Raw genomic sequence first — 26,079 nt, 5'->3', positions numbered from 1 at the left:
GAGTTAGCGTAAGAAGAGCAAGGCACGCCTGTGAGTATAGGAAAATATTCCGGTTAGCTGACCTAGATTTGGAGGGGAAAGCAGTAAAATTTGGTCAAAGATCCTAATAAATGGCAGGAAGAGTGATAGCAAATAGTTGAAAGTGAAAGATGGCAGAAGTTCGGGACCATGGAGATGCAGCAGCAACCAGGGAAGAAGACCATGAAGTTGTCATCTGGAGCACGTGGACCTGGAGAGCCCTGATGGAGGTCTGCATTTGCACTAACATGTCACCACCCGTGGCTTAAGTGCCAAGTTTGTCATCTGGGCAAACATCTGCAGATCCAGACAGGTTTCTAATAGTCAAGGGCATTCTGGGCACATTCTTCCTTCCTCAGTCACATCTAAATGTTTAGCGTTAAATTGTTAGGAAAGAGGAAAAGGGCTCCCAGGAAAGATCTCCATATTTTTAAGAGGGAGTTCTGGTTGTTTCCAGCTTGGGATAAGTAAGTTCCTGCAGGCCAGCTTCCCTCACTGTGCGACTGGGTGACTCAGCCTGTGGCATCTGAGGGGCTTCCTGTGCCGGCTGGTGCTGTGGGCAGATGTGAGCATAGATGAGACTGTGGGAGGCTGCGCTTGGAGATTGAGGCTGACTTTGATCTTACAGGAGCAGTCAGCAGTTCCAGCAGGAAGAAGAGGGTGCTGGTGTAGTTTGAGACTAGCTTTCCCCCTTCTTCCGAGCTACATTTTTTACTGACTTCCTGGGAGGAATAAAGGAAACATCTAAGACAGTGGTTCTCAATCTTCCTAATGCTGCTTCCCTTTAGTATAGTTGTGGTGACCCTCCAACCATAAAATTATTTTGTTCTACTGCAAAACTAATTTTGCAATTCTTATCGTAATGTAAATGTAATCTGATATGCAGGCTATCTGCTATGCAACCCTTGTGAAAGTGTCCTTTGACCCCCATCCCCACCCCCAACTAGTCATAACCCGTGGGTTGAGACCTATGATCTAAGACAATGTTCATGTAGTGCTGTGTCAGAGTTGTGGGGATAGTAGCACAGTTATGAAGCCACAGCTCTCCAGGCTGGGTTTTTACATTTACTACAAGAACTGAAGAGGTCGCTTAGTTTGCCTTCTTGACAGGTCAGAAAGCAGGCTCCGTGAGCTTAGCTGCCTCATCCACATTACTCGGGTTGTGAACTAGCTCACCTTGTGACTGTGCAGCTGATCTCAGGTCCTGGCATCTTGACTCTGGCATTCACTTTATACCCTTTGGTTTCTACTCTGTAGGATGTAGAATGCAGGGCCGGGAATACAGCTCCGCAGAGGAACTCTGCCTAGCCCTAGACTCAATTCCTAGCCTCTAAAAAATTGTAGAATGCTGAAAAACGATCTTTCTGGCATGTGTGTAACTTGTGAATGAGTTAGTGGGAGGAGCCAGAAGTGTCCATTGCGGCAGTGAAGCTCCTACATGCTATGAGTGTGTGATCCTGAGAGTTGCAGCTTGGGAGAGGTGTCCCTGCAGTGGGGAGGCAACATTTCAGAACAGTTAAGTGGGCTTTGGCATCGGACAGGTCCGAGTAGTCCCTCTGGTCACTAGTTGTGACAGCATGGGGAAATTAACTTTTCTCACCAAACCCTAACTTCCTCATCTGTAAGGACAGCAACAGCATGCACCTTGTTGGATTGTTTTTAAGGTTGAATGAGTTACTGTACCCAGGCCTGAGCAGCAGCAGGGTCTCAATAAGTGTTATCACCTGTAGTATATAATGGACTAGGTAAACATCCTTGACTAACCTTATCTGACCCGGAAGCCTAATTGCAGTATTTAAGTATTCTAGCAAAGAAAATGCATTGAAAATCAGAAGTAATCAACTGAAAATAACCTTTAAATGCAACCAAGTTAATAATTGGTTATAATCAATTCATAAATATTGAGATGGTAAGCACTGGAAGTAGTGAGGGCTGCCGCTGTCCCTGCTCTGGCAGTTTACAGGAATGCCAGAGACAGGGTGCTGACTTGCACATATTCTTGGCATAGTTAAACTCTCCTTTGAATTCAAGACACCTGAAGTCATCATATGGAACAGTGGTATTCATGGCAGTATAGCTAGGGAGGAGATTGCCCAGTCATTGACTTTTTTTTTTAAAGGAAAACTAATAGGTGCATACATTATAAGAATTTCTTTTAATTATTCCTACATGTGCATGTCTGTGTGTGGGTATGTGCACTTATCCGTACTTTGCCTGTGGAATCCAGAAAAGGTCACTAGCTGCCTGCCTGGAACTGGAGTTACAAGCAGCTGTCAATTGCTCCCTGATGTGGGTGCTGGGAGTGAACCTGGTCCTCTACAAGAGCACAAAGCTCTTAACCATGGAGCCGTCTCTTCAGCCCAAAGAAGACTTCTTTTTTTTTTTTAAAGATTTATTTATTTATTATGTATACATTCCTTCCGTGCATGTTTGCACACCAGAAGAGGGCACCAGATCTCATTACAGATGGCTGTGAGCCACCATGTGGTTGCTGGGAATTGAACTCAGGACCTCTGGAAGAGCAGTCAGTGATCTTAACCTCTGAGCCATCTCTCCAACCCCCAAAGAAGACTTCTTAAGAAATCTGCACCACTTACAAATGTTGGTTGCTTGTTCGGACTTTAGCAAATGGACAGTAAGATGGCCCAGGGTTTGTCACATAACTCTGCTAACCTGAGTTTGAGCTCTGGATCTCATGATGGAAGGAGAGAACCAACTCCTGAGATTTATCCTCAGATTTCCACACAGTGGAACATTCAACACACACATACATGTGCACACTAAAATAAAATAAAAGATGAAAAAGAGTTTAGTATGCTTTATTTAAGGTTAATTAGAAATTCACAATAATGAAATCTTTAGTTGGGTCTTTCTATGATATGGAAAACATCTAAGCCCAGTTCCAATGGAGAACATCTTTGGCCCTTAGAGGGGGCTTGTGATTGATGGACAGGGCTAGCTGTGGCCACATCTGTGTGTCTGTCTGTCAGGAACCAGGAAAGCGCTCTCAGCTCTGGAGGATGACAGGGTCGGGAATGCTGGCCCACGAGGGCTCTGCAGTTCCTCACAACCCCAACAAGCCCTCAGCCACACGCTCCATCGAGGGATCTGCCATCCTGGATATCGCTGGCCTGGCCGCTGTGACAGACAACAGGTAATCCGATGGGTAACTTACTAGTCAAGCTGATTGCCTTCAAATTCAGACCCAAGAAATTTCCCCCTCAAAAGTAGAGTTCTGTAAACCCTCCTGAGAATTTGTTTTTTATTTTGTATTTTTTTTTCCTTAATGGCTAATGCCTGTCAAATTCTCAGACATTATATAATTTTAAAAATTATTGTGACAGTACCCATGCAGGTGTTAAAGATCAAATAATAAGATCTTTGATAGAAAACAAATATCTACTTTCCTGGGAATTCCAGTCTATCCTTGCTTCGTAGAAACAAAGTTTCTATTCTTAAGTATTTCTAATAATTTGTTGTCTTTCGAGAAGAATTAATTTGTCTACAGAGTTTGTTCCAGGACATCTCAAAGCTATACAGAGAAACCCTGTCTCAAAACTCCAAAAACTAAAAACAAAACCAAAAAACCCAAGCAAGCAAGCAAACAAACAAACCAAAACAATATTCTGGAGACATGTTTTTATGTGTAACTCTCTGGACAGTTTGCATGAGTTACATTAGTTTAAATACGTTACTTCATTTACTACATATTAGTTTCTCCATAATACCAGTGTGTTTGTTTTCATTTGGTACTTTATAAATTTCCACAAATGTGTAAGTTAAGACCCAGAGTATTTAAAAATAGGACAGTAGAGACAGTTGATTTAACTGTTCAGCAGATAGCTGCTCCCAACTGTAAGATGGCTTGCCCCATGAGACTCCCACACGGGGGTTGTGGCTCTCCATCCTGGTCTTTTGGCTTTCCTCATGTGAGGCTCAACTAAGATGCCCATCAGATTACATGGCGGGGTGCCGGAAGGCAGAGGGGCTGAGCCTCAGTTCCTCCTCAGGCTTTGACCCAGAGGATTCACTGTTTTTCTCTGTCCAGGTACGAGCCACTGATGCTGAGAAAGCCAGACCGCAGGCGCAGCACAACACAGACATGGAGCTTCCGGGAAGGAAAATTGACCTGTGGCTTGCATGGGCTGGTTGTTCAGGTCAGTTGCTTTGGACATTGTCAGTCGCAGCACCCAAGGGTTGTACTTTCTTCAAAACAAAGTCTCACCTATGTTATACATGATGATTTCTCCACTGGGAAGAAGTAACCAGAGAGCATACCGCATTTTTGTTAAGGGTAGTCAAGAAACTTTGGCTGTGCATCTTTGTGTTGCTACATGGGAAATAGTCTTTTCTTTTTTTCTTTTAAAAGATTTATTTTTAGATATTTTTCTAATTGAAATAGATTTACATCACTTTCCTCTTCCCTTTCTCTGCCCCAGCTATCTTCCCTCAAATCCCTCTCATGCTCCCCCAACTTTCAAGTCGATTTTTCTCTGATTATTGTTACATGCATATATACATATGTATGCCCACGAGTGTATATAAATGCAGCCCACTGAGTCCATTTTGGTTCTTTGTGTGCATTCCTTTTAGGGCTGACCACTCTGCATTGAATAACTGATATAGGTGTCTTATCCCTGGAGTGACCAGTTCTCCTCCCTGCAGTCATTTGTTGCCTGAAATTCTTTGTCTAGGGGTGGGACCCTCATAAAACTTGCCCCCTTCCGTGTTGGCATGCCCTGTTCCTGTCCTGTTTAAGCAGCCATTTCTAAGATTTTCACAGCAGGATTCATGGCTCTTATAATTCTTATAATCTTCTGCTCCCACAGCTCCTTCATCCATGCCTCAAAATTTATTTTATTTTAACTGTGTGAATCTGTGCATATCTGTGTGTGGGTATGTGTACACCAGAATGCAGGCACCTGTAGAGTTCAGAAGAGTCTGTCAGATTCCTGGGAACTGGAGCTATAGGTGCTTGAATGGTACTCAGCGTGAGTGCTGGGAATCGAACTTGGATCCTCGGCAAGAGCAGCAAACTTTTTTAACCACTGAACTGTCCCTCCAGCTCTATAGGATGTGTTCTTGAAGGTGATGGACTAAGTGTGTTAGAAGCAGATGTCCTGAGTGATGACTTTTTTTCTTCTTCTGTTCTTGGTGATTCTGAACTGTTTTTCCCTGGTAACATAAATTACCTATGTACGTTTTAAAAGAAGGTTATAAAAAAAAGTATCTGTTAAAAGTCTAATGCTGAGATGGGTACTTGGATGGGTAAAGCGTGGGAGCTCATCATGAGCTGTGCATCATCATCCTACTCATCGTTGTGGTCCTCTTCCCCTCCTCCTCTGTTGTAATTGCATCACTTTACCATTTTCATCCTTTAAACCTCCCATATCTTCCCTGTGCTCTCTTTCAAATTCACGCCTCTTAAATATGTGAGTACATGCATGTGTGTGTCTTACTTGTATGTATATGTTTTCAAGACTGACCATTTTGGTATTATATAACCAATTGGTATGTATACATGTTTTTGACTTTGCTTATTGCTACATTCTTAGTGGTATCAAAGTTAGTATTTTGTTATTGCAACTAGCAGTCTAGACTGGATTTGTCCTCAAATCAGCCAGTCTGTGGCTTAATAAATTTCCAGGGACTTTATCAGGGAGTGAGATTTCTGCCCCTTCTTTCTTTGAGTTGGTATGGGCCCCTGCATCTGAGGTGCGCGGGTGGGAGGGAGAGCACCACAGTGACTGTGTGTGCAGGTCTGTCCACCGTGGGACTCACTCAGAGATCCACAGTGCAGCAGCAGGCCCTGAACAGTGAGTGTTTCTCTCCCTGGTGGAGTCAGGCTGTCCTCTCATATGGTGGTGTGTACAGCCCTAAGAAGCCTCTTCTGTTTGCTGAGATTTATTTTCTTTACCTCTGTGGCCCTGAGCTTTTCTCATCAAAGGCCAGCTGCTTACTTATGTGAAGCTCACATCTGGAGTGGATTTGGGATTTTCAATTAGCAATACAATTCAGACTTCTAGAGGCAAAAGAAGGCTTGCTATAATTGGTGGGTTCCGGGTCTGACCCTGACTTTACTTCTAGTTTTTTTTAAAAGCCCATGTAATTCCAATTTTCGTGGAGCATTTTCCTCCCGCCCAAATCCCTTTTTAATGTTTGTTGTTTCCTGTATCTGCCCACCACGTCTTTGCTGTGAATGTGTTTTAGTTAGGGAACTGGGTTTGTTTCATTCCTATGCTAAATACAGCGATAGAAGGCTTGCAAATGGTTTTTGACCTACCCTTTCCAGGTTATGTATATACTTTCTAAACTAACTTATGAAAGGCTTTCCTTGTATTGAAGCCAGTCCTATATGCCTTTTTATTACTCAGTACTTAGAATGAACTAAGTATAAGTACTTAGAATGAACGAAGATGGGTGGGCATGGTGGTACCTACAATCCTGTCAGGAGATGATGAGTTTGAGGCTGCTCAGGCAACAGAGTAAGGCCCTGTTCTGAATACTAAAACAAAACAAAGAGAAAGAATTGAAATATTTCTTCTCTCTAGCTATAGTGTGTCCCCACGGGCCTCACCCTGTCAACCTGCATGTTTATGGGGAACGCAGCAGGATTATGACTTTTGCTAAATGTGTCCCAGTGCCATATGACAGCTGAGATGTGGCACTGACTTGGCTGTTTAGTCATCAGCCTGGGAAACTTTAGCTCTGGAGCTGGCTTTTTAATTGGAAAGCTGAGTGATTAGTGATCAATTTTATAATATTTAAGGTTTTTTTGGCAACCCTCAATGATAATACTCAAACAAAACTGATTTTGGCTACTTAATAAACTTATTTTCAGTGACTGAGATTTATTATAAGGTGGAGTAAAAGCAATCCACTTTGTTTGTGGGGTTCCCTCCTACTGTATGTCTGTGTAACCTGCCACATTAATGTAGTAAATGTACCTTGCCATTTTACACAGTCCTACCACTTTTTTAATCTGTTAGACTAACAAACTGCGACTCCCCAAAGGAGAATTCCAGTTCATTTGTCTCTGGGTACTATGTTGAATTGTCCAAGTCTCTGCTATGACCTTTTCTTGTATCTTTTTACTTTAATGTCTTTTAGGCCAAAGGAGGACTTTCCGGATTGTTTGATGGAGCTGAAGTTGTTCTTGGTCCTGACTCATCTGTTGAGCTGTTAGGACCAGTTCCACCAGAACAACAGTTTGTTAACCAAAAGATGAGGCCTGGTTCTGGAATGTTATCCATCAGAGTCATCCCAGATGGACCAACTCGAGCACTCCAGGTAAGAATTAGAAGGATTGACAAAGCCATGTCTTTTTCTTCCCAACCCCATGGTTAAATATTTATTAAGTGTCCTCATGCTGGATGTGGGCTGTGCTGTCCTCCTTTGTAAGAAAGGCCTGGGTCTCCATACCAGAGTTGTGTGGGAGCTAAAGTGGAAGTGAATGGAGATAGAAGGATAAACAAAGTCTGAAAAGGCTTAGGAATTAACCAGGCATGGAGGTGACTTCTCATACTCAGCATTCAAGAGACTGAGGCAGTAGGATCACTTGAGTTCAAGGCCAGCCTAGGCTACATCAGAAGTGTAGCCTTCTTTTTTTGGCCGCCTAGACTCCTGAAATAACCACACAGAAACTGTATTAATTAAATCACTGCTTGGCCTATTAGCTCTAACTTTTTATTGGCTAGTTCTCACATCTTAACTTAACCCTTTTATTATTTTATATATATATATATATATTTTTTATTATTTTATATTTTACCATGAGGTTTGTGCCCTACCGGCAAGGTTCCAGATCTTTGTCTGTGACTGCAGCTCCATGGCTTCTCTCTCACTCTGCCTCCTTTCTCTCAGCATTGTTTAGTGCCCGCCCCCTCCCCACCTGTAGTAATAGGAGCTGCGGGGCTGCGTCCCCAGCACCCTGGCCGCCTGGCTAGCTTATGCCCCGAAACAACAACACACAAATTGTATTCACTTAAATACTGCTTGGCCCATTATATCTAGCCTCTTCTCAGCTAACTCTCACACCTGGACTAGCCCATTTCTAATAATCTGTGTAGCCCACGAGGTGGCTTACCAGGGAAGATCTTAACCTACGTCCATCCTAGGTCGGAGCTTCATCACGTGTGCCTCAGAGAGCAGAGCTCTCGCGTCTGCCCGGGAGAGGGGAGCATGGCGTCTCTCTGAGCTCACTTCCTCTTCCTCCCAGCATTCTGTTCTATTTACTTACTCCTCCCACCTATGTTTTAACCTATCAGGGCCAAGCAGTTTCTTTATTGCTTAACCAATGAAATCAACAGATTGATATATGACACTCCCACATCACCCAACTACCTCTATTCTGCTCTGCACAGGCCCAAGACAGTTTTTTAAATTAACCAATGATATTCAAAGCATACAGAGGGGAATCTTACCTCACAGAAGAAGAACTTTATCTCCAAACTATAAGAATTTAAATAGATAAGAAAAATACATAGTGGTATTCTCAATATAGTTAACTATTATACTAATATTTTGAATAATTGATGTGTGACCCCTCATGAGAAGATGGGAGCTTTCCTAGCCAAACAAACAAGTACAGTGCTATGTCATGAAGCGAGGGGTGAGGGGATGTAGAAGGGACTGGGGGTCTGAGGCTGAGGGAGCTTCCTACAGGACAGAATACTCAAGCTGAGCACTAAATTAGTCAAAAGAGTGAACCTGGGGGAGAGGGCAAGGCAGAGGAGCTTTGCTATGATGGGCATGCTCCCACAGAGGGGATTTGCTGAGCAGCTATTGGAACTAGTCAGCATTTCATCTGCTGAGCACATGGCAGTGAGCGGTTTGGTTTTTGTTTTTTGGTTGTTTTTTTGAGACATGGTTTCTCTGTGTAGCTTCAGTTACCCTGAAACATACTTTTCGACCAGGCTGGCCTTTAACCCAGAGATCTTCCTGCCTCTGCTATCTGAGAACTGAGATTAAAGGTATGTGCCACCACTGCACATATGTATAGATATTACAAGGGGTTTATTCAAGTAGCTTATAGGCCATGGCCTGATAATCCAATAGTAGTTGCCTCCTGCTGAGAAGACCAAGTCTGATAGTTGTTCAGCCATGAGACTGTATGCATTCAGTCTACATTGTAATCCTGAAGAAGTAGGGTCTAACACCAGCGAAAGAATGCCTCAGCAGTAGGATAGATGAACTTGCCAGCAAGAGTGAGGGCAAGGCCAAAAGAAAAACTCTCCTTATCCCATGTCCTTTCATATAGGCTGCCACCAGGTGTGGCCCAGATTTAGGGTGGGACTCCCACCTTAAATGATTGAGTAGGAAATCAGGTGTGCCCCAATACTTAGGTTTTAGTTAATTCCAGATGTAGTCAATTTGACAACCAATATTTGCCATCACAGTCATATAGTATTTGGGAAGCTGATTAGGGAACAGACTGGCCCGTGGCATATGGTAGAAATAAGACTAGAGACAGGATTAGGACCTGAGATTCATACTGAAGCTGGAATGTTTTGTTCAAGGCAGGCAGGAGTCAGGAGTTAGTATGAGGAGGATTTAGCTGTAATAAGTGTTGGAAAGACTGGAGGCAGAGAAAGTCCAGCTAAGAGCCTCCAGAGGTGTGATGATCGGAGATGGTGCCTTAGGTCAGGGTGAGCATGTGAGGGGGAAGGAGAGAAGCTAATGCAAAGGAAGCTGATTGGTCAGTGACTGAGTGTGGGATGAGGCTTGAGGCAACCTGGCCTCCAGGTATCTGTTCTAGGTAGCAGGGAGGACAAGGGTCCATACCACTAAGCCAAATGCAGAGTAGACTTGAAGAAAACAAGTTATATTGGCACTTGCTGAGCTAAGGTAGCCTCATGATTCTATATGATGATGCCCAAAGCCATTGGGACTTCTGCTCTGAGACTTAAGGCAAGATGTGTGCTGGAAATACAGAGTCATCAGTCAGAGTAATAGGGAGCTGAGGGAAATAAGACAGCGGAGTGCTGTGTGAGCATTCTGATACAACACATCATGCTCCACACCACGATCTGTAGTACTGCTTTACAGAAGGGTACTCATGGCAAAGCAGGCACACTGCAGAGACCTGCGTGTGCACACCGAGGCCTTCCCGCACTCTGTGAAGCCTGCTTGTTCTCTGTGAGGCCTGCTTGTTCTCTGTGAGGCCTGTCCTTGCTCTGTGGAGCCTGCCCGTGCTCTGTGGGGCCTGCCTGTGCTCTGTGAGGCCTGTCCTTGCTCTCTGAAGCACCCAAGGTGTTTAGCTGAATAGAGTGTTATCTAGATTCAGAATTGTACCTGCTTAATTATTGCCCAAATCTTTCCCTAGCAACCTGAGGAGCCATTAGCTTTCCATAGGTTTCCTAGGCATATAGTAAGTGACTCTTGACCTATAGTTGATATGGAAGTGTGAGCTCTCTTCTTGTTCTGTTTTGATTTCAGATAGCAGACTTCTGCCAGCGGAAAAGTGAGCGCTCATCATATGAAGTGGAGGAACTTCCTGTTACAGAGCAGGAGCTGCGGAAACTGAGGAATCCAGACACACAGCAAGAGCTGGAAGTAAGCTTCCCAGTTTGTTTAGCCCTATGTGTATGTGTGTGGGCATGATGCCACAGCATGTGTGAGGTCAGTGGGCAGCTCGTAGGAGCAGTTCTCTCCTTCCACCTTACCCACTGAGCCATCTTGCCTCTTCAAGCAGCAAGTTTTTTTAAATGGTTGCAGATAAATTTTCTTGGTCATCAGTTCTGAGAATTTGCTCTGTGATTGTGTGAACTCTGAGTGTGAGTGTGGGATGCTGTTTCATGTGTTTACTGTTAAACACATGTGTGTTTATGTCATGTGAGTGATGTCTGGAGCTTACATGGAATCACAGAATAACAGATGTTGCTCATGTGAGATGACAAAAAGGAATCTACATGGTCCAGATTTTCATAGTATTTAGAGAAAGGGAATTCGGATTTCCCGCCATCTCACTCAAGTCCTTGTTACTACATGGTCCAGATTTTCATAGTATTTAGAGAAAGGGAATCTGGATTTCCCGCCATCTCACTCAAGTCCCTATTCCTTTCTCTTTGTTTGCGTTTTGGGAGGAGATTGGTAAGTGTGAAACCAAGATGAGACTAGCGTGAGGAAGCATTCCTATTTGATGGTGTTGATGGTGTTTAATCAAAAATGCCTGTGCTGAGTTGAGCCATGTCGGGTGCTGTAGAAGTGTACAGAGTAGCCTGAGGAGTCACATTGCAAACTGGGAGAGAGTCTAAAACAGTCACTCTGCTGTACTGCACAGCATCTGTGAGTGCTGGGTGAGGGCTCCTCACGTCCCTCTGCCACTCTGACCTGGCTGAGGAATACTACAGTTGAAGGCTTCCGGGAAGATGAGGTCATTTGAGCCAGGTGCCTAGTGAGGCTCTTTAGTGCTTTTATGCTCTTCAGAGGTAAAGAGCAGGGATTGAAAACCGGCCCTGTCTGTGTCCTCTGGCTGTGAGCGCTCCTATCATTTCCTTTCAGGTGGTTGTGCGGTTAGAAGGTGGAATTGGTGTCTCTTTGATTAACAAAGTCCCAGAAGAATTGGTCTTTGCAAGCCTTACAGGAATCAACATCCACTACACCCAGCTGGCAGCTAGTCACATGCTTGAGCTCAGCATACAGGACGTGCAGGTACCAGGATGGAGTACTCAGATCAAGTGTAATTACTTTCAATTATATGTGTATCTGTATGTGAATATGGAACATGAGTGCTAGTGCCAAGGGAAGACAAAACTGCTCTAAGATCTGAAGTTAGAGCCAGTTGTGAACCGTTCAATATGGGTGCTGGAAAGCACAAGCAGGTCCTTTGCAAGAGCAGCAAGCAACTACTGTGCCACCTCTCCAGCCCCTGGAGGAGGTAGCTTGTGGTCCTCACGAGACTCATTCCGGGAAACAGCTTCCACCTCAAAGTGTCTCACAAATTCTCTTTGTTTTTGAAATGGGCTCTTACTATGTAGGCCTGTAACTTGCTATATAGGTCCAGGCTGGCCTGGAGCTCACAAAGAGCTGCCTGCCTCTGCCTCGTGAATGCCATCCTCAAAGGCATGGCCATTATGCCTGGTGACATAAATACAGACGAATTCCAGATATTCTAGCTGCTGACCTATAAATAATCTAGAGACTAATTGGGGTGGGAGGTGCTTGCACAGTGTATATGTGTAGATCGGGACAAAGTCAGTTCCCTTCTCCCTCCTTTACCTGGACTCCAGGACTTGAACTTGCATTGTCAGGCCATGTGACCAGCCTCAGGTTTCCCTTATCATATTGGAAAAAAGGGACAGAGTCATGTAGCCATCTCCTGGAGGAGATGGGGGTCATCGTAGGGATCAACAACACGGTCTGACTTCTACTTCCAGACAAGATGGAATAACTGAGACTGGCTTCGAGATTAGCCCTAAGTCCACATAAAATAACAGCAGCTTCAGGACACTGAAAATCAGACCACAATGGACAGTAACCCATGAAAGATGGAAAATAAGAGAGGTGAACCTTATGACTGAATTAGCTTGAGAACTTTCCAGGCTGTGGTGCTGAGAAAGGAGGCTAGAACAGGCTAGCAGTGTGGAAGCATAGAGAAGACAACTGAGCATCCACAGGGACTGACAGCTCAGTAGATAGTGGTGTACCTGTGTGGAAAGGGCTGAGGTTTCGCAGAGTGCCAATCTCTCATCCAGGAAGATCTGAGGGAGCAGAGTGAGAACTGCACTGGAAACCCCAGAACAGTCTCAACTCTCCGTGGTCTATTGGCCCCCTATTGAATGCTACTCTGACCCGGTCTTGAAAATCATGAATGGAAAATCTGGATGGATCCCAGGAAGTTGGCTATGTCCCCAGCAAGCCTTATGATGTATTGGAGTGCAAACATGTCCATCACCCAACAAGGCAAAGCTGACAGGCTCACATCCTGTCAGCAGCTGCCGTGTGTGTCGCTGAGCAGAGCAGCACATTGAGGATGAGCGTACTTTCAGGGTGGACCCAGCACTAGCACAGTCACTGGAACATAGTAAAACTCTTATGGGAACTTCGGAAAATCCAGTAGCGATCCAGAAAACAAAAACTTGACTTTAAGAAGTGAAAATCTCAATGGATGTATATAACACACAAGCTGGATGGGGACTCCATGTGACCTTCCATGCCCATGGGCTCCTTATCTGTGCTAAACTTATACAGGTCTTTCTCCATATCAGTGTTTCCTAAACAAAGAATAACAACCGATTCCATACCACTTACATTGTATGAGGCACTGCAAGCCATTTACAGACTGTAAAGAATGCAGGAGGCTGTGTGTAGCTGTGTGCAAATACCACACTGCTTTATAGGATAGAGCATTCATGGTTTTAGCATGCAGGGCATCTTGGGACCAACTCCCTGCCACTATGAGACATCATAGTCAGGTTATGCAAAGCCAGTAGTAAAGTGAATCATGGCTAAAAATATTATATACAAAGGAACAAAGATAAGATGACAGCTGGGTGGTGGTGGTGCACACCTTTAATCTGAGCACTTGAGAGGCAGAGGCAGGTGAATCTCTGTCAGTTCGAGGCCAGCCTGGTCTACTGAGTGAATCCCAGGACAGGCTACAAAGCTACAGAGAAACCCTGCCTTGAAAAACAAAAAACAAACAAAAAATGACAAAGATAATAACAACAAATTTCTTGTTGGGAAAAATGCAAGTGAAAAGATGGCCAGCAATGTCTTGAAGTATTGAAAAGGGGGCAAAAAGCTGTCATTCTAGAAACCTACTCCCCAAAGAAATATCTTTCAAAAATCAGGGAGTCTCAGGCAGTGTTCTGTGCCAGTGAAGAGAGCATGACTGCAGCAGCGTCCATGGAAGAAAGCATTTGCTTGGGGCAGTCCATTGCCATCATGGTGGGGATTATGTGACACACAGGCAGATATGACACTGGAGAAGTAATCGAGGGTTTTATATCCTGATCCTCAGGCGTCAGGCAGATAGTGAGACTGGGCCTGGGTGGGCTTTTAAAACCACAAAACCCATCTTCAGTGACACACCTCCTCCAACAAGGCCACACCTCCTAATCCTTCCCTAGGCTTTGGACCTCGCATTCAAATACAGGTACATATGGGCATCATTTTCATTCTAACCAACTCAAATGGTGAAGTGAAGATGTTCTTAGACATAGAAACGGTGAAGGGTTTATTATCACCAACCACAACCTCCAAATGCATCAGAGCACATTACCCAGCAGACAGAAATAGGTGCTGATGGGATTTGAATCAACACCAACTAGAGGAGAAAACCTCAAATGGTGACATGAAAAACATGGCAAACTAGGCTTCTCAAGGTAGTCTCCTAAGGAGGTGTAGTGGCTTCAACTACATCTGTAGTGGCTGTCTATATCACATATCAGAGTAGAATGTTTAACAGCAATGGTGAAGTCTGCAGGGAAGAGATAGCGGTGCAGCACTTTAGTACAAATGGTGGACCAACACACTGACTTAAATACTGCAAACCTCCCAAAATAATAATAGTTGTATGTAATCAATAAAGTGGAATAATTGCTTAGTGGAAATAAGAGAAAGCAGAAATAGGGAAGATAACATGTGGGATGGATAGCAAGCCATAGCATGAGGGCAGACAAAAGCTTAATGTTGCCAATTTATTGTCAGTGTAATCAACACAGAGATAGTCAGATTGCATAAAAATGCAAGATCCAATTGTCACCCACAAGAAACATACCATAGTATGACCTGTAATCAACACAGAGGCTGAGGCAGGAGGATTGTGTGTTCAGGGTCGGCATGTGCTAGCAGTGAGACCCTGTGGCCAACCCCCATCCCCACCTGTTCATTAGAAAGACACAATAGGTTAAAAGGACTAAGGGAGGGGGAGCACTACACTTTTAACTAGTCTCAAGGAAGGAAATTGGAGTCACACTGATTAATGTCAGAACAAAGAAGATTAGCAGAGATAAAGAAGGTAATTTCCTAATGATAGGAGAATTAATTAATCAGGAGGACATGACACATGTGCACACTGATCTGCCTAATCACAGACTCCAGCCTTCTGACATTGTGACACCATGTCATCTCCAGAGCCTCACTGAGAACTGTGCCATTGAGTTACAGAGAAAGAAACCGCAAAAAGGAAAAAGAGAAATTGCAGAACGTTTTAATAAGTCTACAGTTTCATGTCGTGCTGCGTTTGCAGCTGTTCTGGGCTGTACATGGCTCAGAATCTGAGGATTGGACACCTGATTAGAACTATAAAATAAGTAGACAAGAGCTTGGGGATGACTTGGTCGATAAAGATGCTTGCTGTTGAGAACAGACTTCCACGAGGTGTCTCTGACCTACATACACATACACGCCAATTAGTTGTGTACTCAGCCTGGTGTATGCAGTGGTGAACAAGAGACCTGTCTCAAACAAGGCATGAACTGACTCCCCCTGCCCAGGCTATTCCCTGACCTCCACACATACGACCACACAAACATACCATACACACCTACATACATACACAGGCACAAGGTTTAAAAAAAATTGAAGGAATGCAGTAAATATAAACAGCAAGGGGAAAAAACACTAAATGATTGAAATACATGAACTAGAATCTATGATAACGGTAGAAAAAAAATTAGTAAAATCAAACATTGTCTTTGAGGGCTGGAGAGACAGCTCAGCCTTCAGAACTTGCAGAGGAGCAAGGTCTCTGCTCTCTCCTGTCTTCAAGGAGTTTGGAATGAGGGAGAAACATCAATAGTGTATCATTATGGCCTTGGTCAGCTTGAGTTCTGGCTGCTCTTCACTTGTCCACCAATAAGCTAGGGACAGTGTGCTGAGGCCTGCACCTAGGAGTCATGGCTATGGTGACCAGGATAGTGGTAGGCACTGCAGGTTGTAATACATTGTGGTGACTAGTTTTGGATATGAAAGGTCTATTCACCTGATGCATTAAGAATTTTTTTTAATTTTGAAATTTCTTTTTAATTGTCAAATAAATTATATTTATTTATTGTGTCAAATATGAAGTTTTAAATATTTATATATTATACAGTAGCTATATTGAGCTAACTTCTTAGTCTTCACCCACCTAAAAAATATTAATTCCCTTTGTTATTTCTATTCTTATTATGTTATTGTCAACAAAATTTTTATTTATTTTGTGCATTTATATGTGTGTATGGCACAGTGTGTGTGTGTGTGTGTATAGATACTAGAGATTAAACCTAAGTCAGCAAATGGCTATCTGCTGAGCCATCTCTCTGGACATATTATTTTTGAAACGGGTTCACTGTGTTCTCAGTTCTCTTGCCTCCCCTTTCCTAGAGCTGGGATTATGGGTATATACCATATTGCCCATCATCATCACCACTGGTCTTGGATGAGAATGTGTGTGTGCTGTTGCTGTGAGGTGGCAGATTGGCCAGGAGACTTTGAGTAGCCTACATAGTATAGACACCAGCCCAAGGGAACAAGTGACAACTAAGCAGCTTGACTTGTTTTTGTTTTGCTGGCCTTTTCTGCCCCAGGTGGACAACCAACTCATTGGTACTACTCAGCCCTTCATGCTCTATGTGACTCCCCTGAGCAATGAGAATGAGGTCATTGAGACAGGCCCTGCTGTGCAAGTCAATGCGGTGAAGTTCCCCAGTAAGAGCGCACTGACCAACATCTACAAGGTGGGCTGGCAGGGAGGCTGGGGGCAATGGCATGTAGAGGCACACTTGCTGTCTCACAGCGAGGTTACAGGGCAAGCCACAGCACAGTGTGTGCACAAAGGTGGCTCTCAGGGCCGAGCCACGAGGGAAATGTTAGGAGCACCTTTTCATGGCACTCTTTATCCTTAGTCGTGGTTTCAGTGCCCTTGGAGCTGAACCTTGGGTCATACTGAACCCGCTGAGGCCAGGGTCTCCATTCCTGAGGGAAGCAGTGCCTTGTAGGCCACTGCGATTAGGGACCAAGTAGTCTGGAGGTACTTCCAAAGCAGTGTGAGAGGTCTGACCTTGGAACAGACAGCATGCTATGTAAACTGCTATGCTTGGACTTTCAGCAGAGAGGTAAAAAGAAAAGCTCTCTCTGAGCTAGGCAGAGGCCAGCTGTGATAGCAGAAAGCTGCAAAAGTGGGAGCCCTCTTTCTGGTCCTTTGTCACCAGTGCTGATGGGACCAAGCATAAAGGTGGCAAAGTATCCACTGAACACCAGACTTCTGTTCACTGTAACAAGGCAAAGAGAGGTGAGCCACATGTGGTTTGTAATTAACTCACACAGGTAAAGAAGCCATGAGCCAGGATCTTGATTTGCTGTCCAAGCTGATCTGCAGCTCCTGAGCTCAAGCAAACCTCTTGCCTCAGCCTGCCTTAGTAGCTGGCACTGTGTTGTCACTGTGCCTGCCACACTGGATCTGTTTACTGACTCAAAGAAAAGCTGCTTTAGCTCTTGCCTAAAACCAGACTTTCTTCCTCTTTAGCATCTCATGGTCACAGCCCAGAGGTTCACAGTACAAATCGAGGAGAAACTGCTGCTCAAGCTACTGAGTTTCTTTGGCTACGACCAGGCAGAATCAGGTAAAGCTGTACACTCTACACTTTTGCCTGAGATTGGTCCACAATGTTGTGTTAGTCTCCGCCAACCACACTGGCTGTGCCTCCTAGCCTGAGCTAGCAGGCTCAGATTTGCAGTTCTGCAGCTCCCTTCCAAAACTGCTTGTGTCTGAGTTAGGTCCACAAACTAGGCAGCCCCGAGGGAGTCATAGGATCCCTGAGGGGGTCAGGGTTTCCTGGAGTGTCTAGCAGCTGGCTAGGAAGCAGGTTCTGTTCCTCTGCTCTCTCATAACAGAATGATGACAGTCATTTAGCGGGCCACTTGGTTTATGAAACCAGCTCAGGGCCAAGGTTCAGAAATGACTTTTTGGCGGTGGCTTTGGTTTAGTTTGAAAAACAAAAACTGGCTAACCTCACTTGTTGGCTTTTGACATCTGCACCCCTGTGCCTTAATGCTATTACAAAGGTTTCTTGTTGCTGTCCTCTGGTCTTTGGAAAGGGGTCAGATCACTATCAGAAAGAGGACATTTCCTGCAGAGCTGGGGAAGTTCAGTGCTTGTCGCCTTAGCCTCTTCAACACAGCTCTTTCTCCTGCCTTTCCTTAGGACTACAGCTGAGAAAGGAGCCAATGGTGCATACTTTTCAAAAGACTTAGTGTGTGTGTGTGTGTTTGTGTGTGTGCGCGCGCATGTGCATGCGTGTGTACCCACGCACACATGTTTGTCTACCCTGTGTGTGCAGATGCCTGTGGAGGCCAGAAGAGGGGCTCAGATCCCCTGAAACTAGAGTCATAGGTCCTTGTGAGCTGGCCAATATGGCTGCTGGGAAGTGAACTCAGGTCTTCTAGAAAAGCAGCAAGCGCTCTCAACTGCTAAATCATCTTTCCAGCCATTTGTCCAGCTTTTATTCTGTTTTGTTTTGAGATAGTCTGTCTCTGTAGTTCATGCTCAAGCTCACAATCTCCCATGCCCTCACCTTTTAAAACTTAAACTGAAGAAATGATGGTAAAGAGGCTTTTGTTCTTGTCTTTGTCTTTGTCTTCCATGTTGGCTAGAGGGAACATGTACATACAGACCCACAATGTGACAACAATATTTTTCTATTTTTATTCTAGATTTAGAGATCAGCTTTAAATCTTCAGCACCACAAATAAATAGAATGAAGCTTTAAGAATATTTAATTGGTCTAGGGATTTTACTCAGCGGAACAACATGTAGGTAGCTTGTATGAGGTACTGTGCTGAGTCCTTGGGCCTCAAAAAGAAATAAAGTAAAGACAGAGACAAGCATTTCAGAGGAAGAACAAGGCCCCGTCTGTCTAGTGCTGTGCTTTCAGCTTTGGTCTGAACCCCGTTTGTTAGGAGTCCCGTATCCCCCTATGTGCCCAGCAGCCAGGCAAGCAGGCAGCATTCTATCTGGTTCCTTCCCAGGAAAATTCACTTCAGGTTTCATGAGTCACACTTTTCTTGTGTTCTTGTAAGTTCTTCTTGGAACTCTCCTACAGCATTGCACAGAGGACTCAGGCTTTTGGAAAGACCTTGTCAGCCTTCCATTACTTGTCCTCCATTTTCAGTAGCCAGTTCTGTTTCCTGAGTGTGGAAGGCAGGTATCCTTTGGAACATCCTTCGGCTTTGAGTAGAGTGATGGCAGCTTTGACTGGAAATGTGCTGAGTAGCTGTGAGCATTTTCTCTGGTTTGCCTCTGGAGACATAGGAAGCCAAGGGAACCCTGCTGCCTGAGTGGATGCTCTGCATCCTCCCATGCAAAGAGTGCCTTGCGGTTCCAGCCCATGTCCCTCCCTCAGGGGCTGACCAATAAAATTCTGCCTTGACTATCCTGCTTCCGAGACTTGCACTGCTGGGGAGGATGCTACTGTGGAGGTAGCTGTCCCAGCATCTTGTCAGGAATGTGTTCTTCATAGCATTGCTTCTGTTGAGAGTGTCCTCTTTGGTTCAGCTGTTCTGCACTCTAGATTTATATGGCTTGGATCATAAGTACTAGTAATGACAATAATTCTGGAAAGTCCTTGGCCAGCAAATGAACCTGTGACCTTTGACTTTTCAAGATCCTGTGTGCTGGGTGGCACAGAGTCATAGGTTAACAGATGAAGCTAACCTAATCAAATTTACATTCGATAACCCATATACAACCTGCTTTTATATATAGAAATGCAACTGGATACTGTTTGAGATGCAGAGCCCAAAAAAACTAGGAAAGTGAGATGGTGGCTGTTTGTGTGGGCTTTTATGTGAGGTCACACAGGTTTGAGTCATGATGCCAACAGCTTTTGGTTTTGTTTTTTCCTTTTGCCTTTGGACCAGAGGTTGAAAAATATGATGAAAACCTCCATGAAAAGACAGTGGAGCAGGGGGGAACCCCAACTCGATACTACTTCGAGAATCTTAAGATCAGCATCCCCCAGATCAAGCTGAGTGTGTTCACTTCCAACAAGCTGCCGCTGGACCTTAAGGTGAGCCAATGCTGGTGCACTCTCGGAGGAGTGCGCGCGTGTTGACTGGTCACTTTCTTTGTCTGGAATTAGCATCCCTGGCACTCGTTTGTACCTTTCCTTTACAGGTGTTCATTAACTGGGGTAAGAATCATTTTACCTGATGTTTGCATATAATGTTGCTGAAAATGAAGGCATTACTGAAAGGATGAAGCAGGATGATCTAACACTCATCTGCCCTTTGTAAAGCTCTAAGCTTACCTCAGAGCAGTAGAAACTTCGTCCTTGGGCTTGGTCCAAGTTGTAACTGCGACCAAGATCGTCTTTCTCTTGACCCACCGCCCAGGTCTCTCTTGCTTTTTTCTAAGCATCTATTTCTACTGTGATGGCCGTCAGATGGAAGGTCAGCCATCTTCAAGGGAGACTTAGCTATCAGCCTGCTGGGCCGTGGCCTTGTACAGCTTCAGGACATAATCCTCCTACCAACCGTCTTGATCCATAGCTGATAGTTACAGCCTCAACATCACCTTCATTTTTAGTGGCAAAGCATATTTGAAGGAAGGTAGTGGGCTGACATTCAAATCCAAGTCTACATCATCTGAGTTCCCCACTGTACTGTACTGGCCCCCTGGGACCTAGACGAGGATGTTAGACTGTGTCTCCTCAGTGGTACCTTTGCTTAGTAGGTCGGGAAGCTGAAGTTCTCTGTTTTGTTTCTTCATCCTGTACAGTAGTAAAGTGATGCTTACTACTATACAGGAATGGGGCAGGTACTGTTAAAATGCCTTTCCTTTTTTTGATGCTGAATCTGCCTGCTCAGGTTGGCAGCCATTGCTTCTGGTTCTTCCTTGTGATGCCCTTGAAGATGGTTGTCCAAGCCTCCTTCCCTCCACTGTGCATCAATGGCCACATTGGTCTGTGCTGCTTCTCTCAGGAGATGCATAACGGCTGCAGTGTCTCCACAGAGGAACATCTAGATAGCTGAAAAAGTTGTGAGCCTGCAGTGGTGGGTTCAGATGCCCATGCAGGTTAGGCCGCAGGCTCTGCCTGGTAGTGCAAGGGGCCTTCAACCCAGAGCACAGTTCCATGAGGAGGGGCAGCACGGCCCACTGCAGCCGTCACTCCTGTGGCTGGGGATTGTGAGCCCAGCACTGCCCAATGCTCAGGTTTTTAAGGAGAAGCTTGAAATCTGCATTTTTGTGTGGAATCTCCTGGTTTTTAAATGTTGGCAGTCAGTTCACATTTAAAAAAAATAACAACAAAAAGCCTTGTGGGCCTGACAGAACACATGTGTGGGCCTCATGTGCCACAGCCTGCCAACTCCCAGCTTCTAAAATAGACAGACCTGCAGGTGATGAGGCAGCTGTCTGCTCAGCCTCAGATTCTAGAAGAGGCTGGGATGGGGTGATGCCTTCAGTAAATTCAGGCAGGGGAGGGCCAGCCCGGTTCAGGGGCAGCGTCCTGGGAATAGTGGCACAGTACCCTTCTCCTCTCACTGCCCTGCTGCTTAATCTGCCCCAAAGTGTTTCCCAGGAGGCTGGAGATGCTTATAATTAGCCAGGGAGCGAGGGGAAAACCATGGGAAAACTACTGTCTTGCTAATATCCACAAGTATCCACTTGACTTTTGTGACCCTTGGAATGGGTTTGTTTGATAAAGTCTGTTCCCCCAGAACACTTGGCTCTCACCCAGCAAACCAATGCTAAGCATTTCCTGCAAGTGGAAGACTTTCTGATTTAAAATCATCTCGTTAAAGAGCACAGACCCCCAGCATTCCTTTCAGAGTGCTCCCAGCAGAAGTGCCTGGTCCCCAGACCTGTGGTCCCGATGCCGTGTGTGCTCTGCTGAGGTGAGCCCAGCCCTTCACGTTGACTGTCTTGTTGGCATTCTCCTAGAGGACTGTTTTCACAGTACTGTTATGCAGACACCTTGGCATACCTGTGTTTCAGGCAGGGTGTTGGGATTGGGAGTTGAGCTCTGGACTTGTAGAAGTCACCGTTGTTACCATACCTTGAGTGTTCTTCCTGGAGTTTGGGACTCCTAAGATAATACCATTTATTCAGAGTTTTCTAACAGAGTAACAGCCCTTTATTAGGAGCTCTTAGGAAGGGCAGTATGCTCTTTCTGATGAATATGGAATCACTAAACACATGTGCTTAGGAAATGAAGCCCTTCTCTATGAAGAGCAGCCACAGGGGTCTGACTCAAAGGTAAGCCTGTCTTAGAACTGAAGGAACAATTGCCTCCATTCTCTGGATTCCCAGGCAGGAGTGAAGCTGTCAGAAATCTCAGAGGGGGGCCTTTCCAGGTTTACACTGAGGGACATTGTTGCTAGATACAGTGTCTGTCTGGTGACTCAGACCTGTCTACATCTGCTATCTTCCTTGGATTCATGACTGACAAGAAGAGAAGCTAATATTCCATTTCATGGAGTCAAGAACACGGCTTCTCCTCCTTTCTCTTCATGCTTTGTATGGAGTTTGTATGTTAGTGATACCGTGGTCATTTGAAAAATCAGGTAGCTTTTATATGGGGGTTTCCCCCAACTCCGTTAAAGATCAAAAGATACCAGGGGGGTCTTTAAAAGTTTTCAGACGGTGCCTACAGCAGGCTTTTCCCATTTAGAGCATTGGGGTATAACAAAAGAAGGACCTTAATTGAGCAATCTAGTTTGGAAGAAAACCCACACTTTAATGGTCAGAGAGCGAGCGGGTGGGGGTAAGGGGGGATTTCAAACAAAGACACTATTTAAAAAGCCTAAAACTGTCTTCTGAAAGGCTTGAAATAATTTGTTGGGAAACTTCAGACCCTTTACTTTTTCCCTCCCCTCCCTAAATAAAAACCAGATTTGTTAAAAGGAAAAAGATCCAGTATTGTTAATTGTGTTTCAGAAAGTGCCAGAGAGGGAAGTAGCCCCGTAGCTTTAAACACTGTCCCCAAAGGGAAATCGGCAAATACCCTGCTTCACATAAACAGTCTCAATGTGCCATAAATAAACCTTTAGAGAATGAATTCCAGACAGTTTTGTTTAGTGTGGGATAAACTAAGAAAGGAAAGGACAAGGCCCAGGGCCTAGCTGTGATCTGAGGCCTAGTGGACAGGTATTTCTTCTTTCAACTTGGCGCCCAGTCTCTGGAAGGCTTCAGCCGTTTTGTCTGGGAGGTGGGAGTGGGCAGTTTTCTATTTTATTAAGATCTTATGAGCACAGGGTTGCTTTCTCCAGAATCCATTTTACAACAGGAAACTGCTACTTGAGTAACTAAGTGTCAGTGCCGCGTCCTACTGTATGTGACCAGTCACTGGGTCCCTCCGGAGGGAGCAATTGTACCAACAGGCTGGCCCTGTGCTTTTGCAAACAAGGGACCCGGGGCAGTAAATGACTAAGTGAAGACAGTTTCATTCCACTTCCCTGATTCCAGGATGGATGGTACCTGTTGTGAGGCCTTGGCAGCTTGGTAGAGGTCAAAGGGACCTGTAGCAGAGTACCAGTCTTTTTTAATGTTAGGTCTCAATGAGGAAGTTTCACTTCTTGCTTTGTTTCTAAGCTTTCTACCTTAAGCTTTTGTTTAAGGCTTCCCCATCTCTAAGAAGAAAGTAAAACTCACAGCATCGAGACCGTGTGCCCAGCGTCAGTCCCCATCACACTCAGAGCATGGGTGATGGTAATGAAGGAGTTAAGCTAACTGTCCGTTTTCTTTGTCAGTGAAATGGGGGAAACTTCAATACAGTTCCTTTGTGCCTACTTACTCTTTGGTGGGAGGCATGGCCAAATGAGTTTTGAGAAGAAATAGTGGCCCTCTCTGGCCTCTGTGCTTTCTACCAAATAAGTAGCTGTTGTTAAAAACAGCACATTCTAGTTTGGGATCTGCTCATGGCCAGTCTTGTGACTTTAGGTTGCACACTTCGCACATCTTCAGTTTGGGTGGGAGGGAGGGGGTTAGGCTGACCTTGAATTAGGTCTGAATCCCAGACTAGTTTTGAACTTGGCGAACTTCCTGCTTCAGCCTCCCACATGCTAGAAGTGGAGGTGTAGCCCCACACTGGCATCTTAAGGATGTTCTTAGTTCCTAAAAGTTTTCCTTTTGATATTACCAGTGCCATCCCGTGGTCCCAGACCAGTGTTCTTTCCCTGTTTCTGTCTCTGTCTCGTCCTCTGTGTTTGTGCCATGTCTCTTCTAGCCCTCCTGCCTCTACTCTTGCCTCTTGGGCTCTTTTTGTAGCTGTTTTTGTTTTTGTTCTGCTGGAATTGTCTGATCCTAGCTGCCGGCCAGGTGTCTGTCAGGTTATTGGTCTTTTATCTCTTCTCATTTTACAAACTCTTCATGAAAGTCCTATCTTGATCGAAGTAACAGGTGTTTTCAAGGGATTAATTTTTATTTGGCTTGTGTGTTCTTGTACGTGTGTGTAGAGGCCAGAAGACAACCTTAATTGTCATTCCTTAAGAGCTGTACCTGTGTTTTGAGATAAGGTCTCCCTGACCCGGCCTTGCTGACTAGGGTAAACTGGATGGCCAGCATGTCCCAAGGGTCTGCCTTTTCTGCCTTCCCAGCACCCTAGTGCTGGAATTACAAGTATTAACCACCATGCCGTGTGTGTGTGTGTGTGTGTGTGTGTGTGTGTGTGTGTGTGTGTGTGTGTGAGAGAGAGAGAGAGAGAGAGAGAGAGAGAGAGAGAGAGAGTGTGTCAAACATGATGGGAGCCTTAATGGGATGGAAAGGCTTTTGAAATCAAAGTATACTTACATCATGTCCCCCTTGCCTCTCTCTGACTCTTCCTGTGCACCCCACCTACCATCTCTCAAATTCATGCCCGCTACTTCTTTGTTGTTGTGTGCATGTTCCTAAATACATAAATATAATCTGCTCAGTCCATATAAAGTTACTTGTATGTACTTGATTTCAGGGCTGACCATTGGTATTGGATTACCGATTGGAGGCTGCGGGTGTGTGTGGGGTGTCTTCCCTGTGGAGGACCATTTCTCCTGCTCTCCGCATCCTTAGTTGCCTATAGTTCTTTCCTAGACTGCAGCTCCATAGGATTCCCCCTTCCGTGGTAGCATGCCTATTGTTAGTATTATTGTTTAGATCTTGTTTAGATGTGGATAAAACATCATGGAATGTAGCTTCTCTGATATTCTAGATGAAATTTCACAACGAGCTTCCTGTTCTCTCTCACATGGGTGGGGCTAACTGTCAGCAGAAACTTTCTAGGGAGCCCATATCTTCTTTTTTGTTTATTTTTTGAGACAGGGTTTCTCTGTGTAACAGCACTGGCTGTCCTAGAACTTGCTTTGTAGGCCATGCTGGCCTTGAATTCACAGAGCCACCTGCCTCTGCCTTCGGAGTCCTAAGATTAAAGGCGTGCACCACCACCATCCAGCACGAACCCATATCTTTAAGGATGGCAATCTTAGCTTCCCCACACTGTGGCATCATCAGAAACAACAGTGTAGGGGCCTGCAGGTCTCCCGAGGCTGGGGCTCACTGATCACATGGTCTTACTTCTGAAGCAAATGACAGCAGTTATTAAAGATTCTGGTGAAAGGAAGACTTATGGTAAATACACCAAAATAGATCCATTGAAGATACAAAGAACTGTGACCATTTCAATCTATGAAGGGACACACTGAACAGAAGGCATACACGATGTTCACATAAAAAAATGGAGACGTTGTTAGTGATGTTAAAAGCCCCTCTACATTAGGGTAAGCCTTGTTACTACAGCGGAACACACTGGGTGATGATGTGAAGCTTCCCTTTCCTCAGTTGACTTATGGGACATAATCCTGAGGACAATTCTAAAATTTTCTGAGTGAGCTTTTTTCCCTCAAAAATTTATTGTGGCCAGTACCCAAGATAGTCCTCAAGGAAAAAGGGAATCCAAAGCACTCACAGTTCGTTACAGGGTCACAGCAGTTAAAAATGGCAGCATTGTGGGGGACAGAACAAAAGGGAGCAGGAGCAGTCATGTGACTGTCATTGTGTGCTCAGTACTGCTTGGGAAGATACTGTCTGGAAAGGTGTGCGTGGATCTCAGGTCACATAAGAACCAAGCTTTCGGTGTCGCCATGTGAGTGTGACAAATGAAG

The 26,079-nt window shown here is 44.8% G+C and overlaps 1 protein-coding gene across 6 annotated transcripts in view; it reads left to right on the top strand.

Annotated features, from left to right (window-relative positions):
• The window catches only part of Vps13d (vacuolar protein sorting 13 homolog D), a 256,944-nt gene that overhangs the window by 120,994 nt on the left and 109,871 nt on the right, over nucleotides 1-26,079 (top strand). For all 6 annotated transcript variants that reach the window (XR_012907550.1, XM_075946687.1, XM_075946686.1 and 3 more), the window contains 8 exons: nucleotides 3,009-3,172; nucleotides 4,067-4,175; nucleotides 7,129-7,308; nucleotides 10,456-10,572; nucleotides 11,521-11,670; nucleotides 16,533-16,682; nucleotides 17,471-17,567; nucleotides 19,864-20,012. Coding sequence is in view for 5 of the 6 variants with exons in the window: in XM_075946687.1 (XP_075802802.1) it covers nucleotides 3,009-3,172; nucleotides 4,067-4,175; nucleotides 7,129-7,308; nucleotides 10,456-10,572; nucleotides 11,521-11,670; nucleotides 16,533-16,682; nucleotides 17,471-17,567; nucleotides 19,864-20,012 (1,116 nt within the window). In the remaining variant the exon portion in view is untranslated. The remainder of the gene's footprint in view (nucleotides 1-3,008; nucleotides 3,173-4,066; nucleotides 4,176-7,128; nucleotides 7,309-10,455; nucleotides 10,573-11,520; nucleotides 11,671-16,532; nucleotides 16,683-17,470; nucleotides 17,568-19,863; nucleotides 20,013-26,079) is intronic.

The sequence above is a fragment of the Microtus pennsylvanicus genome, chromosome 13, assembly GCF_037038515.1.
Source record: "Microtus pennsylvanicus isolate mMicPen1 chromosome 13, mMicPen1.hap1, whole genome shotgun sequence".
In the NCBI taxonomy this organism is placed as follows: domain Eukaryota; kingdom Metazoa; phylum Chordata; class Mammalia; order Rodentia; family Cricetidae; genus Microtus; species Microtus pennsylvanicus.
This window is presented reverse-complemented; position numbering and strand designations above follow the sequence as displayed.